Raw genomic sequence first — 18,581 nt, forward strand, 5'->3', positions numbered from 1 at the left:
GCATTTTATAGTGCACAGTAACTGTACATGACAGAAGAGCAAAGACAGAGAGGACGTATGAGTGGAATCTTGTTTCTGAAGGTAAAAAAGCAAACTTAGTCTATACTGCAACCATAGGAGAGGTGTGTATGTGTGTTTGTAATATTGAAAGAATTACACAGCAGTTTCAAAACAGTCCTAACAGCAGTGCAGTATTTTTTTTATATTATCTGCAGCAAGGTGTCAGGTTGCAAGCACCTACGGAAAGCTACATTTCTTGTTACTTCACTTATCTGCATCATTTTATCTACACATTGCCAGTATATCACCTTTTCTTATCCTAATCACTCACTAAGGAGGCAGCACTTTAGTATAAAGTGGAAGTTTTTAAATTTAGATTACAGATTCTTAGTTATTAGAACATTTTAAATATAGGCCTGAATGGTTAAAATCATACTAATAATATGCAGCATTTTTCTTGTTTCCAGCTTTATATACGCACACATTTCCTATGCATAAATACATATACAGTTTGCATTCCTTCACAAGACATACTGCTATTGATTTGTGTTCAGATTAAATGTGCTGCCATGTCCTCAGAATGAGATTCACGTAGCCGCAAGAGCCTGATTGGATTGGAGGATCGATAAGGTGGCAGAGAAATGGAGAGACGAAAGATGGGAGAGAGCAAGAATGAGAGGGAGGGAGCGAGATGTATTCGCTGTTCTTCATTACACCTATAAAAGGAAAGAAATGAGAAGTGGCAGCAAGGGAGCAGTAGCATTTTGTTGCGGCACAGTCCCAACTCGACCCTCAAGTATTTAGCGTCGTGCCTATCACAGTATCCACTTAAAAAAAAAGAAGTAGAATAAAAAAAGCTGTCAAAGAAAAGTGTAAACCTTCACTTATTACTAATGCATAGATTGAAAAGTACAAATTATGAGTGAGAATAGAATTAAAGTACAGGAATCATTTTAACAAGGGTCAAAGTGGGGCTGTTGTTTTATCTGCGGCGTGAACTTATGTTCCCAGCTGCAAAATGTGTTAGAGACAGGGGAGCTGGAACTAAAGTGGGACAGCGCCAGAGGAGCTGAGGTGAGCTTTACAGGGAGCGACAGGCAACGCATCAGAGGCCTCATCTGTCTGAGATAGCTGGGTATAATTAACAAGGCTTTGGTTTTTAATTAATCTGCCTCAATCAGAGTAGAAATTCTATTCTTACATTTTGGACTAAATTAATTCAAAGACACTCCAGCATCACATGCCCACAGATTGTGTGCTATAGACTTTTTTCTTTTCCCTTTGGACTCTCCTTGCTTTTTTTTGTTCCTAGTGTGAGTGTTGTTCTTTGTTTATGAACTTTACTTCTGCCTCCCTTTATTCCTTACAAGCTTTTATAAAATCCATCTACATTTAGATAAACTGATATGATCTAAATCTGATACTATCCTCCAAGGGTAAAAAAAAAAAATCATCATATGCTTCCCACATAATTCTAGTCACATTGTTGCCTGCTAGGGAATGCACTTACCCTGCAGTGCCCTCCAATGGTAGGTCTGTGCTGAGAGAGGACGTGGCAGCACCTGGTGATGGTCCCGATGGCCAAACTCAACCAGCTGAGCCATGAAAACAAGCACCATCTGACCATCTGATGATAATAATAATCTCTGTCATACTGCCAGTTCCATGTGGCCGGCACATTAGAGAGAAGATATTACTCTTCTCTGCTGGGATTTCTGCTATCATCCATCTTTTGTTCAACTTGTTAATGCTATATTCTGTAGATAGGCAACAATCCCTGGATGTGTAACCTCAAAAACTGCAACAGAATTCTCAATGAGGTGAAAAGAAAAAGAATAGAAAAAAAGAAAGAACCCTGGAGTGAAACTTAAAGGCTTCAAGGAATTGTTGTAACTGCTGACAATCTTTGGTCATGCAGCAGGGTGCTGTCCTGAAATTGGACAGCCGTCTTGGGTAGTGTTTTGTGGCATGATTAAACTATCTAATGTTACACACGAATCAACAAATGAAAAATCAACAACTCTATCAATAAAATGAAATCAAGAGCCGATCTCCTGCTACCAGGAACTAGATCTTGATGCTGATTTGATGCATTGAAAACTTCCTAGATTAGTTGCTGATGAGAGAGTGAATAACTGATTAGACACATGATATCCTGAACTTGTCTTTGCTTGTCTTTCCTAACAGGAATTGTCTGTGTACCTTTTTTACATTTTGACTGGAACGCAGCGATAGAGAAAAGAGCCAGTGGGCTTGTTTCCAGAGTTGTAGAGGAGATATTTTGGATTAGCAAGGAAAAAGGTTGAGAATTTGACAAAAAGTAAAGGTGTGCTTCAGTGTGCATGCCTGAGTGTGTGTTTCTGTGTCATCACAAAGAAGCGGGAAGCTTTTGCAATCTGATTGCGCTAAGTTTCCACCTTGAGGACAGTCAGTTTCAAAAATACTTTTTTGACTAGTTTCATTTTCAGTAGAAGATATTTGTGTGACCTCATCTAACACAAATATATTTTTATGCAACACATGAGTGTTTTTACAGGCCTCACAGGGCTGGAATCTGCTTCTCTTCAGGTATTTTATGGTCTAGCATTCTGCATTAATTACTTATTTATTATTTACATGCACATCGGCAGGCCAAAAACAACCATCCCAGTAATGTAATGATCAATACCTATTTTCTCTTTCCCACCTGAGAATGCACCTGCCCTCCGTGGCTCAGGTGGGATACTACTTTGCTTGGATTGGTGCTCTTGCATCATTCTTTGGAGTGACTGGTTTCTGTCCTTGGGGAAGCCAGCAATGGCAGGCCAATGACAGTTGAAGTAATTGACTGTCAAGCTCCTATGGATTTCCTGCCTGCTGCTGATGTAGCAGAGGGCTGATCAACCTGCACTGTATACACACTGCTTTCTGTCTCTCTTTCTCAAACACAAACAACGAAAGGCGAGAAACCTTTGCTGGCTTATGTTAAAGGGTATGTTGCACTGAATAGGAGTGCACGGAGATTGCTGCACGAAGCGCTGTTTGTGCTTTGTGCATTATTAGAGATGTTAGAGACATGGAATAAGAACGGTGCCTGTGTTGCTGTCCCTCCTTGGGCACCACCAGTAGCTAACCATAAGGTGTTGTGTTTGTCAGAGCCAAGTTTCAGCTAGGTGGAGAGATGCCCCCTGGGAGTGTTGACTCACCCAAGCTTATGTGGAAATGTCCATGTGCATGCGTGTGTGTGTGTGTGTGTGTGTGTGTGTGTGTGTGTGTGTGTGTGTGTGTGTGTGTGTGTGTGTGTATGTCTTCCATGCAGAGGCTGCAAGGTGCTGGCAGGACTGTCACATTAAGCCAGTGGCGTTGAACTCATTGTGTCAGCCCCTGCAGGCTGCTATTGATGCTCCTATCATATAACTTTCTCTTCCTTCTCTCAGTGTGACACACTGTTCACATTCTTGTCACTACTTGCCCCTGACATGTGAATGGGGGCATCTGGGGGGCACTTGCAATTGTTGCTCTGCAGCTGTGCCTGAGTGTGCATTTTGTATGTGTGCCTGTGTTTGTGTTTTTGTATGAGGGTGTGCGCTTCCTTCCTGCTCTCACAGAGCATCATGGAGATCCTGCAGAGCATTTCTGCATCATTAGGTCTCTCCCAAAAGTTGAGTACGAGGCTGGACCCCGCAGGCAATAGATTGAAACTAGGGAACGGAGAGAATAGAGAGAGGATAGGAATGGAGAAGGAAGCTAAAAAATGGGGGGGGGGGGGGGGGGGGGGTATATAGTAAGGAGAAAAAAGAAACAAGAAGGGCAGGTGGAGAACAGGTGGTGGATGCCAGGCTCTGCAATGCAAATAAAATTGTTAATCCATTTTTTAAATGATTTTCATCCTTTAAAATTCTTAATATGGCTACCACTGAGGTGGAATAATTGCATTAGGTCTAATGTCCTTCCACCTGCTGAGAGACCTTTAACAAAGCAAGTGATTACATAAGGTTTTCACATGGTTGGCTGTTTCACATGTGCCAAGATAATATTCTTCAATTCCAAATCCATGTGCAGCCATTGGACATTTTTTGCATTTTGACTGTACGTCAAGAAACACCTGAGTCCTGTAGGCGAAGCCAGCTGATGGAAGGGTGAAGTGGAGAAGGGATGCATTATGCTGTCTGCTCCTATTAGTCTCCACATGCAATCACACACACACACACTTCAGTGCGTGAAGCAAGCAAGGCAGAAAATATCCATCTTTACACGCTGTTCAAGAGTGTCTTGTCACAACTTGGCTCGAAGAGAGATAATCAGGGCGACCACACATGGGTCACGGAGTTAAAGATTTATTTCAGTCCAAAAATCTCGGCCCTTGCCTACAGATTGTCCACATTAATATGCAAATATCTGTTTAGAGAAAGATATATAAGAAAACAGATTTTTTTTAATGGCAATGCTAAGGAAAATGTACAGGATACAGTTATCATGTTAACAAGTATGAAGATTATGAGAATGAAAGCAGAGTATAAAGCACAGTTCCTAGACACACATGCATTGACTAGGAAATATATAGTTAATATATAGTTAGTATAAATTTTTCCATCTGCTCCCTTGGTGAAGAAGACAAACACTTCTCAAAGGCCTCCACCACTACAGTACAGTACAACATGATTCACTTGTGAATAACACAGCCAATTAAGCAGCCACAACACAGGGCTCATGGCAACTTGAGGCCTCGGAGGACTCAATTACTGTTCTCGGTTTGGAAGGACAGAGGATGAGGTAGAGAGAAAAATACGTATAGGGAGAGATTCCTGAAAAGAGGATAGTGTGTTCTCTTCATGCTGGAAGTACAAAGATTCTACTTGGCACCCATATGCATTATGGGTGATCATTAATAATGACTACGTGTTCGAGGAGAATAACAGTTGGATTCTTTAAATAGGGAACTACCTTATGGGGATTTCCTGCCCCAGTTTCATCCTGTATAAAGATAAATGGATATTTGCAAATAGGTCATTTATAGTCTGCTTTCATATTGTGTGAAATCACTGTTGCATTTGATGTTATTAGGTGCTGGAGATGAATGTGTCCGTAAGCAGATTAAGTCATTCTGTGAACATAGTGCACTTGCTCATGGCGGGTTCAGATAGAATAGCTCTTCTCTGTTCAATTAATGTTTAACACGACAGGTCATTTCCAGTAATTTCCTGAGGAAGACTTTATATGATATATGAGGATGGTGTTCTGTCAGACACTGTAAACAAGCAGGAAGAGAAAATGAACGGAAATTAATTCCTGACAGCAAACCCCCATTTTTTTGGCACGGGTTTGTTTGACAAAGGATGATGGGAAATGTAGTGAAGCAGGTAGAATGGAAAAGGGTTATTGATGACATAATGATGGGCTTTTATTTCAGTGTAATGCGGTGTGTAATGACTAAGACTGGTTTACAAGAAAACCCAATGCCACCAAAGACTCTCCAGGTATTAAACCAAATTGTGAATTTTGTGCCTTTAGAAAGAAAGCGGGCAAAGGATCAAGAAAGAGCTGAGAGAAGGCTGAAAAGGGCATCAGTAATTGCAATCCTCAGTACTTCAATCAGGAGCTAAAGTTAAATTAAGCTTTGGAAATTGTGCAGGGCTATGTGTGTGTTTGTTGCTGGAAAATGTGGAGTAAAATATGTAGTGCTTGGGTGCTCAAACTTTCACTAATATATGGGACCTGTGATTTAAAGGGACATTGAGGGCCAATCTGTCCTAGAGAAGAGCATATCTGAAGATGAAGTTTGGAGTCATCAAACACTGACCTGTCTGCAAACTGGAAAATGGGCCTTTTTTCAAGCACCAGGTGAAACATGGAGCTGAAAGAGAGATGGCGCTAAGGGAAATCAGAGTTGGAAAGAAAAAAAGAGGAAATTCTTAAGAGTGAGGTGATGTATGAGAGTAACTCGTCATATTAGATGGCTTATCCTTCAAGTTCTACGTGGCTTTCATTTCTCACTGAATCCACTGAGTTACAAACCCTGATTGTGGCCCTTCAGATGAAGAAGTCCACCGAGGTGTTAAAGGGGCGTGTCTTTGAGTGGACTGGATTTTAAAAGTTTAGATAATGGGGAGGGACATGTGAGTGGAAATTGTAGCTTATTTCCATGTTTCACATGTTAGCAATGCAGTCACTTTTGCCCCATACACAGAATGAGTTTAGACACAAATATCAACAATTCATCAATGCATCACAGCATCACGTGATCCCAGTGGTTAAATCCAAAGGCAGTCATTAGAAAAAATAAGTGCTTTTCTTTGTTCTTCCTTCACTGACCAAATACTCTCCTGTTTAGCTCTGACTGATGCTACAGCAGCTTCTAGTCTAGTTCTGCCATTTTTGTGCAGCCAGTGAGCTTTGAGTGTACCAGGATATACTTTAAGTTTCTAGATCACTGGATATTCTTATCTATGTATAAACCCAGAATATAAAATCATGCCTCTAAAAGGATGCACCTGCTTCCCAGCAGTACACAGATCTCATTAACACTATTCCCATTTCTCTGTCATGCTACCACTTCCCACAAGTACATGGAATTCCCCAGCAATGTACAAACTTCCATAATGATGAAAACGGCAGCAACAGCGACATAAGGCAGTTACAGTTGCGCCCAACATACAGCAACACAGATGGGCAGTTTGATGTAAGCTAGGGTTATGGCGGGGAGTTGTGTTAAAGAACAGCAGCCACATAAGCATTTGGAGCCTTTGATCGCAAAAGAATGTGAGGCTATACCGCAGCATTTGCATATTCTAATGAGTCCAACGTTCAGGGTTAGCCGCTTACACTAATGACGCGTTTAGCTCTTAATAAATCAGTTAAGGCAGCTCCCCGTCGGAGCCCAGGGAGCTGCACCAGTGTGAGTGCGTGCATATTTCATTATAATGTAGCTTTGTGTGTTCGTGTGTGTCATTGTGCCATAATAATACGAATGCATTAGTGAGTAAATAAGTCTGTTTGGGAGCGCTCATCTACTTGTTTCTATTTTAGTACTTGTGCCATAATGTCTGTTTTTTTTAGACTTCACTTCACTTGTGCGCATGTGTGTATGTTTGTGTGACTTTCATGTGCTTAAATGGTGACAGTGGAAGGAGCAGAACCTTCTCTTAACATATTTTGTTAGGACAAAAAACAACATTGCATTTTACCTCTCAGACTGAAAATATGACCGATCACTATTGAGTTGTCTGTTACAATTTTACTTTAATTCATATATCACCTTTTACTACTTTCTCTTTGCACTGCATATATTAGTTAGCTTTTCTTTATGTAACTATATAGGATACAGTCAGGTTGCTCAAAAGCACTGGAGAAAGTCATCTAGTTATTTGATAATAATAATTATTATTATAATTATTACATTATTTATTTTTATTTAATTATTGCCAAATATTAACAAAGTAAACCTCTCTTGCACAAAACACCCAAAACGTATCACACTGTGAAAATGAATCTGGTGATGACAGTGCTAATAAAACGCAGCATTCTGCAGTAAATGTTTTAGTGCTACTAACCAGGGATCGCAGCACACTTCTGACTTTGTTGATAATGTGACGATTCATGAATTTTTCAATTCATAGCCCTCAGATGCTGGTAAAAATACAAATATGTGAATCTCAGGTAAAAAACGTTCAACTTGACACATGCTACTGATACAACAAGACCAATTTAATGCTTCAGATTAAAGCACACTCTTACACAGATAGATGATACAGCATCTACTGGTACCCGGCGGGGGGGATACAGGAAGTACAGGCTCCTGTAGCCACAGACAATCATCACTGAGAATATGAACCCATAACCAGTGGTTAATTTCTCTGCCTGAAGCTCTAGGTTTTTTTTCTGCTTTGTCGAGCACTAGCAGTTCAGCCAGTTATCTGAACAACATGAAATCAGTCTTTTGTCAAAATATTATTGTGCCCTTTTCTTTGCAAAGATGAGAACAACAGAAAGAAGGAAGGGGAGAAAAAACCCTTTCACAGTTTATGCCAATTTGGCCCAGTAGTGGTTAGAAGGTTGTTGGGCCACGGTTCTATCAGAGGGATTAGTCCTCAAATGGGATTACAGGCTAGTATGAAAAAAGGAAGAAAAGGGGGTGGATGCTCAAGCAAGCAAGAGAGCAGAAATATTGAAATGCAGACAGACACATTTAAGTAAAGAGATCGCTTTATCTTCATTAGTGGGGAAGTCGAAAGGAAGAGGAGGAGACTGTCTTAAGAGGGATGGAAACTGAATGGTGAGATGTGAATTCTATAGTTTAATGAAGATTAAAAACCGAACAGTTTAAAGCGTATGCATGTGTGGAGACAGCACAGAGGACAGTGAACTCGTGTTTCGTTATCTCTGTTGTTTTTTTCCCTCTTTCATTCCACCTCTACCTTCAGTTCTCCCTCTGAAGTGAGGCAGAATAATATCTGTGAAGATGCACTGGAGTGGAATATCCTAGTCACCCATCTGGTATGACTAGGACACTACAGTAAAACCCACACAAGCTCTTTCACCCAGTCACACACACACATATACACACATGCGCGCTCATACAGTTATATGGTGTTCACATATACTGTGAAGGACGGCTGAGACCCACAACTTGGAGTGCCAGCGGCATGTTGCTGCCCTGCCACCATGCATGTAGGTCAGCCTCTCTGGGCCACCCAGCTATCTCCCTCAGCTCCTTCCTGCCCTTCCCTGATGGCTTATTTTTTTCTATACTTCTGTTCATTTCTCATTCTCACGCTGAGAACGTGCTGTCCTGTTTTCAGTAAGAGAGACCACAGTTTACTTTTGCTTTCACTCATGAGGTGGAGGGAAAGATTGTGTTTTGGGTTAAAATGTGCCCCTCAAAACAATAACCCTACGTACTAATGAATGATGCAGTGCATATAAATATGATACCAACTGTCCTGTTTGACATTTTGGGAAAGACACCCATCTCTGTTAGCGCTGTTGACTTTACATCCACCTCTGCTGAACTCCCCTGGGGGTACCACAAGGCTCGATTCTTGGACCTCTCCTTTTCTCTTTATACCTGCTCCCATTTGGTGCTATTTTCCAAAAAGCCCCATATAACAAAATCCTTATCACCAATTTACACTAGGTATAAAATGGATCCTACTCTAAAGCTCAATACTCATATAAACACATTGGGGAAATGATTGCTTTATCCAGTTGAGGCTGGTGTCAAAAATCAACCCTTATCCATCCAAATCCAACCTTGAAACTCTAATACATTCTTTTATGTCTCATCTCTTTTGCTGCAATGTGCTTTTTATAGGAATGAGCCAGCCCTCCATTGCTCACCTACAGCTTGTGCAAAATACCCATGCTTGATTTTTATCTGGTGCAAGCGCGCAAAAGTGCATCACTCCAGTTTTAGCTTCCCTTTACTGGCTTCTGTTTTTTAAACATATCTCTTAATGATCGCGTCTCATTTTAATCTGTCTGAACTGCTTGACCTATGTGTCCCATCTTGTTCTTCCTAAGCTCAGCAGACTAGATGCCTTTACTGCTTCCAGTGACGCAATGCAAACTCAAAGAGCTTTCACAGTTGCAGCTCCAAAACTGTTGAATGATTTGCCACTATCATTCAGGCAGTCTCCTTCACTAAATCTTGCTTAAATACAGACTTTCACTCCCTGGCCTTTGACCCAGTGTGAGATGCTGACTGTGATTTTAAGTTACTCCTTTATTGTTTAACGTCTACAGCTCTTTGTGCCTCTTTATTTTTTACCCTCTGGCCTTTCATGTTTGGTGTTATTGTTCAGCACTTTGGTCAGCCCTGTTTTTGTTTTAAAAAGTGCTTCATAAATAAAATGGTATGGTACAGCATGATAAGGGCCTAGCCTCAGGATCTCAAAACTGAAGCTCAGGCAAGTTGCTTAAAACTGCATTTATGCTGATGGCCAGCAGTAGGCATCCCCTCTGGTTACAAAGAGTGAACCAGAAAATGGTCACACTGCTTATCTGATGTGACCTCAGTTCACACTGTGATAATTATGTTATGTTCTCATTTGGATGTTTATGTTACCATGGTATCACAGCTGTAAACAAGGTTAACTTTAAAAAAGTGAAGATTCTCTGTGGAGAAAAAAGTGTTTCCAGCTACTAGCCAAAGAGCAAAAGTCAGAGTACAACTCAAGTATAAGTTAGGCCTAAAGTTATCAGCCTTGGCTCAGGAGATAGAGCAGCTCCTCTATCAGGCAGAAGGGCAGTGGTTTAATCCCTGCCTCCTCGTGTCCATGCATTGAAGTTTCCCTGGGCAAGAGACTGAGGCCCCAATGCATCTATCAGGGGGTGAATTTGTGATCGTTAGAATTTGCCTGATTCATAGAGTAAGAAAGAAAATCTATGTGAATAGATGAATGTGTCTTACAGTAAATCAGTATTCATACAGAGTAAAATGCACTATGTAAGAACCAGTCCATTTACCACTGATTTCTGTCTTTTAGACCCTGACAGATGACTTTTGTGCGTCATCCCATGTTTGTCATCTGACACTCAAGTGATGAGCCACATCAAGTGACACAGTCAGGTGCTTTGCTGCCACAGAACAGCAAAGTGCCTGATAACCTCAGGATAAGTGTGGAAATGTCTGTTATTAATCTCATCACCTCTGTGGAGAGGTGAGATGAGATTCAGAATTACAAGCTTTCAGCATCACTCTATTTATGGCAGTATGACAAATGTCTTTGTTGTTGCTTGTTTGTTTGTTTTTGCAAAACACCGCATTGAAAAGCAGTCAGATAAAAAAAATATGCAATTCAGCATTGGCAATACCCTGCATTAAAAACACACACGATACCCCCTGCTATTGTTTTAGATCTTCAATCTGGCTTTCTACTCTTTTTTGGATATAGTGCACATATGTGTATCTATTTAAAAATTTATGAAAAAAAAGACATTTGGTGTATTTTTACACATACACTTAAATTTGGAGGGAAATGTAAGTATTACATTATGTATACAAGAAGGAAAATGGCAGATTTTTATGTGTTAAAGGCTAAAAAAGTTTTAAAAGTCAAATCCAACAGTTTTGACGATGGCTTTGTTTCTTGTTGCCAGTGTTACTGCAGTATCAGATCACAGTGCACAGTGTGAAAATATTTCTTTTTGGCTGCAGGTAAAATATAGAAAGTATAAGAATTTGATTGCCTAGAATCCAATAGTAACGACAGTTGCAGGCAGCCAACTGTTCCATTTAGGACATAAAATAAAACTTGGAAAAAGTATGTTGGATAATGCAGGATGAATTCCAAGATGTTGTGTTTAAAGTCCTCCACTCAAAACTTGTGTTTTGGTTACTGGTGCGTCTGATGCATGTTCAGATGGTAACTAAAACTCATTTTTCAGTGACCAGTTTGGAAGTTAGTCCTGATCTTACGGTAGACTTACAAAAGTGTTGTGTGAAAAGTTATATTGGGAATAAGCTTCCAGTGATGTGTCACAAATCATCATTTATTCATGCAAAGGTTGACATCTGGCTTATGCATGGATCTGTAGTTGTTTCTGTTGTAGGATCTAGAAATAAAAGTTCCTAAATGGTCTCTTTTTTTGGCATGAACTGGTGTCATCTTCCATGTCCGACTAGCTGAGCTAATTACCAACTATGCACTGCTTCTTTCTGCTTGTCTAAAGGCCTTTACTGCTGTTCAAAATTTCTTAGGGGGTTCATGAAAACGGTCCTGGCTCTTTCTCAAATGAGTTCCTACAAATTACTCTGGCGCCAGGATGTCTTTTATCTTCTCATCTTTTTGCCTTCTGGGGTTTTTGATGTGGTTTTTTCCACCTGCCACTCTTCCAATTTCTCATGCTCCTTTTTTTCATGTCTTTTTCATTCATTCCTTTAAGCACCTACATCCTTTTCACTTATGATCAGTATGCTAAATACTTCCAGTTGATTTTTACACTTTCCTCAGTATGAAATAAACTATATTGCAGTATACATAGAACTTCCTGGGTATCTCCAAAAGCCATTTTAAAGCTATAATTGCACAAAAAAACCCAACTATGTTTTCATGTCTGAAAACAGTGTATGGCTCACAGGATAATGTGTTTGTCTGACATCTCTATCCATCAGACAGCACAGTATCAGTGTTTCTCTCTCTGTCCCCGTGCCCAGGCAAACAGTTGGCTGGGCCGATTCCCTTGGCATCAGAAAGCCGTAATGCCACCCGCTGACGTTCAACACATTACCAATCACAAATCACAAAATCCAAGCAGTTCTATTATTACGAGATGTACATCATATAATATTGCTTGATGTTTTCAAATAAAGTTCAAATGTTCTAGTGTTATGTGTATATATATATATATATATATATATATATATATATATATATATATATATATATATATATATATATATATATATATATATATATATATATAATATTTAATCTCTGCAGTAATCACAACAAAGTAATGTTAAAAAGGGATTAAAAAATGGCCACTGTAGACAGTTATCTTTTCACTAAATCCCATTTCCGGTGCTTTTCATGTCTTTTTTCCACCACAGTCATTTTCATCTCTTTTGCCCAACGTTACACTGACACAGACTGTTGCAGTAGTCTAAAATTCCAGCCAAGAGACCTATATTATTTTTGTCCTCATCTCTCCCTCATTCTTTCACAGTGGTGAAAATCTCCTGCGTTTTAATGGCTGGTTTGAGGGATGGAGTTCTTCTGTTCAGTTTTTACCTAATAGCTCATTTCTACACACATGCATACACAGCGCACAAACAGCCAGAATGTGCACAAGTTGGCACCCACAGTGACATATGTTTCACAATGACACACCTCTGTGTGAAGTAGCTGCAGGTGACAATGAGTGAGCTCTCCACCTCCCCTCACATACTGGTCTATCTATTCTTGCTGTCCAGTGGGCCAGAGGGCGTGATACAGTCAGATCGAGATCCATATCTTAGAACAAGCCCCAGTAGCTCTACTTTTGGAGTCATGGGAAAACAGAAAGGCAGGATTCTCCATGCGGCTGTAGTTTTTGTCTGAGCTCTTTTCATCTTTTAAACGACTTCAAAGGAACATGACAGTATTTAATGAGGGTTTAGTGAACAAGTGAAATTTTCCAAACACATCATTCAGTCTAGGTTTTTGAAACCTTCCTTTCAGGCAGCTCTGTCTTTTAATTAATTCAGTTCAGTATAATAATCGACTTGGGGTGGGGAGTGGGGGAAATAGACTTCTTTTTGAGATAGATAATTCATCACAATGAGCATATTCATGTCTAGTTTTATTTTTGTACAAGGGCTCACCGTTGTTGCGTGGTAACAGGAAACTTCAGTCACTTGCTGAACAGAATCCCGTTCATAAGCTTAGTTACAGAAGCTGGAAGACGAAATGGCCAACAATAGGAATTTCTAAATTTAGTTTTGTGCTTTCAAGTCTGGTTTTTGCCACTTGTGCTAGTGTAGTAAGTGAGCTACGACAATAAACAGTAAATGTTCATCCCTGTGCAAAACCATGACTTGTGTATCAGATAGTTGGAATCCTAATCTTTATCTCCACCTTTTCATAGCTCTTTCTGATTTCCTCAAGCTTTCCCTTTGAGAAAACAGGATCAGCATCATCTACTTCTCGATCTGTTCGTCCCCTTGATTACTCCACTTATTTCACACTCAATCTTTCCATCCATACTTCATGCTCCGGTCGTCTTTCCGTCGCACCCTTCGTTTCTTCTCCCCTCTTCTATCACTCCCTCAGTCGCTTCATCTAGATCCATCTCTCCATAGACAATCTGCCACCACTGTGCTCGCTGCAGCCCTCCCAGAGTGATCCCGTTAGAAGGCTAATGCTCTGAAAAATGACAGCGAACCGGCACTTTTACCGCCATCACCACCGCCTGCCGCCAACAGCCCTGTTGCCTGGCAACTCCCCAGACAGCTTTTCTCCAAAAGGCGAGAACTCCTGTCTGCTCTGCTGCGATAGAGAGCCAAGCCTAATAAGCATTATATCTCATTTTGTCTTATCATTTAGTTGTTAGTGACACAAGTTTGCTCGGAGCTGCGACTATGCAAAGCGCGCCGATGCAGAATGCGTCTCTCGTAGTGAATGAATAAAATGATTTGCAAGAAGTGTGACTCCCTGGAGCATTGTTGTTGGAATAAGAGGCTGCTCAGCCAAAAACACAAATATACAAAAATGACAAAGATGCTGGAGAACGATGGAGTAAAGCTGTTCTGTAGAAAAGCTCTCAAGAGGTCTGACAACATAGATCAAACAAAACAACTTAAAGGTTCGTAATAAATATCTGATATTTAGGTTCATTTTTGTCTATTCAAGCTCGTCTCTGAATCCTTTAGATCCTTTACACTGAGCACAGCTGCATTGGTCGATAAATTAAAGTAAAAAATCAGGAAACTAAGATACTTGCACTTTTCCGCATCTGTGCGTATTTAAATGTTGCCGCAAACAGTGCACTGCAACTTCATCACAGAAGCGGAACACAAGAGATACATAGAACGTATGCCAAGAGGCATTAATGGAGATGCTACATAATTCAGCTGCTGATTTGTACAAGTATAATAACACCATAAATTCCGAGGAGTTAGACAGTAAATGCTGTGAAATTACATCATGCATCGCCTGTTATGTCGTGTTATCGAATTAAAATAATGTCTTAATCGATCTTAACAACTTGTCAGCGGTCTTTTCTAAAACGGAATGTAACATCGCTGACTTTATCTGCTGGTGTAATCAGCATTTGTCTTTCATGGGCGGCCGTTACGTAAATGTCTCAAGGCTTAGTCTTTACAGGCTGTTTACTGCTTGTGGATATTTGACATCAGAAGAACAAGGAGAAGGAGTGGAAAGTTAGATCAAAGGAGACTCATTGTTAGTTTTTTCACAGGCTTCATCAGATAATTTTAGGATTTTGTTTCAATATAGGTCTGACAGTACATAATTACAAAAATTGCTGAAAATGCTTCAAACATGTTGTCTTCTGTAAAAAAAAAGAAAAGAAAAAAAAATGTATTTCACTTAAGCATTGTTTGTATCGTGCATACAAATACTGCCCTTCTCTGCGATGTAGTCAGCAGGTTGCAGATTGCTTGTTTTCATTGTTTAAAAACCGCATTACTTCCCATGACCGGAGATGAAACCAGTAACCTGCTACTGCCCTGCGACTTGGCAAAAACCAGGACATCTCATGCATAAGGGATGCACAGATATTCTCATGCTCACAGCATTACTAAGCTAAAAATAAAATGAAAGTAGAAGCTCCCTGTAGCTGCACGATGAAAATCTTAGGATTCCTTTTCCTAATTGTGGTTCCATGTAGAAAAAAAGAAGAAAAAAAAAAGCCTTTCTGTGCGTCATCTCCTGTCCCACTTTCCCGAGTGTCTACCTCTGATGGCTTTTAAAGCAGAAACCCCGTTCCATCAGTCCTTCACCTAAAGCTAACAAGAATCCAAAACTCAAGTCCCAGAATATTCTCAGACGCTTGCGACACGAACCACGCGGCTGCCACGGAAACTCTCAGAAGGGGTACGAGAGTGCTTTGACAAAGTGTGTGAACTCGCTGCCACCGAAGCGATCCTCAGTCTTCAGTATGTTTCTGCTTTGCGACATCAGAAGTTTTGAAGATTGTGGAGAAGTTGTTGTGGGGGGAGGGAAGGTTTGTGTCGTGTATTTTCTTTTTTATTTCTTTTTTTTTTTGCAAACCGTTTGCAATGTTTAACTAACTGCATATGTAATCCTGTGCAGAGCTGAACATTTGAAACAGAAAGAGCAGTGAAGAGAAGCTGAGTAGGGAACACTGTGGAAGTTGTATTTCTACGATAGAGGCATGGGAATAAAAGCTAGGAAACTGTACTATGATATAACTCGCCAAGGATACCCAGAAATGATGTGTTATGGGCCCATTTTCTTTTCTTTTCTTTCTTTCGGGTGAGTCAGGGCACCTTTTTAAGCACCAATTTCCCATTTTAAGCCATCATCCTATAGAGAACCTCTAATATAAATTCATCAAGGTCATGAAGGGAGGCATGAATAGCTGTAATCTAAATTAATGCAAGCTGAATGGAGAATATTCATGTCAGAATGACAAGTGCACAAGGTATTTTGGGGTGTGTATGTGTAGGTGTGCATTTGTGAATGGTTGAGAGCATTAATAAAAAGTACAGTGTCATAGGTATGAGGATGGAAACGAGGCAATCTTTTCAGTGTATTTCTTTTCCCTTTGTTTACTCTTCTTTTTTTGTTTCCCAGGAATTTCGATTATAGACTACGTTTCGTGAAAAATGTTATTGGGTTTGCTTATACACACATACGCTCACACACCATCTGCTGAGACATTAGACATGTCTAATTGCGAATACTAAACATGCACACACCTGGAGAGCATCATGGCATTGTGCCCGGCCTCGCCCCAGGTGTCTCACAGTTGATATATTAGAGTGGCCTCAGATGAGTCCATGCAGCCAAGCTAATGCTCTTATTAAAGGCTTTTCAAAGGTAGCGAGAGGGGAAAAAGGGAAAGGGGAGGTGACGTGTTTTAGCGTATTAATATCCACCACAGGTGCTAATTTGCTCTGCAAGTCACTCCTGTCATGAGCTGTGGCGAAAGACAAGTGGAAGCGAAGAGAAAGCTGGAAGGAACGGAGAGACGATGGCAGGATTAAGAGATAGCGTGACGGAGACTGAGTGAGAAACAAGAAAGAAAGGAGGAGGTGTAAATCACATTAATGAATAAGCTTCATTAGTTGTGCCCATTAGCATCCTAAGCACAGATTAATTTAACTTTAGCTGACTTTGGAGAGGCCCAGTGGCCGTGATGGGGAAACAGTTTGATTTCACACCTGGATAGCTGATCACAGACACCCTGAATTTGCAGGAGCATTGGATAGTCTGTATTTCCTTTGTGAAGTAAGCCACAAAGCGAAAACTAATGTGAGAACAGCCGAAAGGCTCACTGAGGGCTTTCTTTATGTAGAGCTTATTTAGAGTGTTTCTCTGTTGGTTTTATCATTTCTTCCAGTGACAGTGTTTGTCAATGCAATAGCAAAGTGGGTGGCACTCGCCTTGCCGTCACAGTTAAATGTTGTCTTCAAACATGTCGGGTTAATGTTTTGAAGGAACCAAAACAGCAATCTTTTCCTACTCATAACCAGGCGGTTATGAGTTAACAGCAATGTTTCAATCTCTGGGATGAGATTGGTACTTTTGTGGGAGCTGTACTCAGTTTTTTTTTCTTGTCTATTTGTTGTTTTGTCAACAGGCCGACCCCCAAGGCCGAGACATTGCCATCCGACCTTTCTTGGAGCACTGTGAGAACACCCACATGACCATTTGGCTGGGCATCGTCTATGCCTACAAGGGGCTACTAATGGTGAGGAAACAGGATTTCGTCAAATGTAAAGATTGATCTGCAGATGTGTCTGCTGATGTGGCTTGGATTTTCTTTTGCAATCTATCTCTAGTGTATACTTTACATTTACCAACAAGTCTATATAAAACACCTTTTAATCAGGAAAAACAAAGAAAAGTGCAGAAGGAACAAGAGACCCTCTTCCATTTTGGACAGACATGCAATAGATGATTAGGACAAAAACACAATTTTTGTAATTTTGCTTCTGTACGCCACAACACTGGATTGTTCCTCAAACAATGAACATGTGATTGAAGTGCAGACTTTCAGCTTTATTTTGATTTTTTTCCCTAAAACTTTAGGTGAATATTTTGGAGGATCAGGAAGGACCCTTCTCTCCAATACAAAGACCTGGAAAGAAAACAATCTTCAATAACACAGGAGAAGCTTTGATTAAAAAAGGGGGAGGAAATGAGAGTGGATAATGGCTTCCTTTTTTCCTGACTTTATACTTTCCTTAACAGTTTCAGAAAACAAATATGACAGAGTTTCTCATCTAACTCTTGAGAAGCTGAATGAAAGCACGCAGTTTGCAATATGTCAAGCTACTTGTTTCATTTGCACTTGTATGAGTTTATGGTATGACTGCCTCTTTTTCTAACTGCTACTGATTTAACACTTACAGACATTAAAGTAAATTTCTGTTTGGTTTTTTTTGTTTTTTGGATCAGCGATATTGAGTTACTTTAGACTAAATGGTTTTCCTCAGTGATTTCATTTGAAAACTCTGTGTTACTTTAAGCTCATCAGCAGAGCTTCAAACTCTGAATGTGTAGTTATTATCAGCTAGCTAATAGCTAGATAATATGTGCTTTAAAATCTCCATGAAGAAGGAGAAACTGTATAATGCCTGCCACAAAAAGAGAGACACTGAAGATAGACCATTAAAGATAAGTGTGCTGCACATGTCCAGCTATACAAACACACAGTCAAACATTCATTCTAAATGGAAAAACAAGACCCAAAAATATTGGGAAAAAGCTTAAAGAAAAAGCTAATCTTTAAAACAAACCACAGATTCTGCTGATCTAATTCAGCTGTTACAAAGTTTAAGAAAACCTCTGTGGTCACCTCTAGTTTTAAAGTAAGAGCTTGGAACAGTTAAAAGACTCTGATCGAATAATCGAAGAGGCCAACTGCTGAAATAAGGTCTCAGCAGGTCTGCCTTATAGCAAGGAGCCTGG

At 40.1% G+C, this 18,581-nt stretch overlaps 1 protein-coding gene across 1 annotated transcript in view; it reads left to right on the forward strand.

Moving 5' to 3' along the window:
* Positions 1 to 18,581, forward strand: part of gabbr2 (gamma-aminobutyric acid (GABA) B receptor, 2) — a 222,241-nt gene that overhangs the window by 192,186 nt on the left and 11,474 nt on the right. Inside the window, exon 14 of the mRNA XM_085346606.1 lies at positions 17,248 to 17,358. Coding sequence (XP_085202732.1) covers positions 17,248 to 17,358 — 111 coding nt within the window. The remainder of the gene's footprint in view (positions 1 to 17,247; positions 17,359 to 18,581) is intronic.

This window comes from Diplotaxodon limnothrissa, linkage group LG22, assembly GCF_057381915.1.
Source record: "Diplotaxodon limnothrissa isolate DT_005_m linkage group LG22, D_limnothrissa_male_GT1.1, whole genome shotgun sequence".
Taxonomy (NCBI): Eukaryota; Metazoa; Chordata; class Actinopteri; order Cichliformes; family Cichlidae; genus Diplotaxodon; species Diplotaxodon limnothrissa.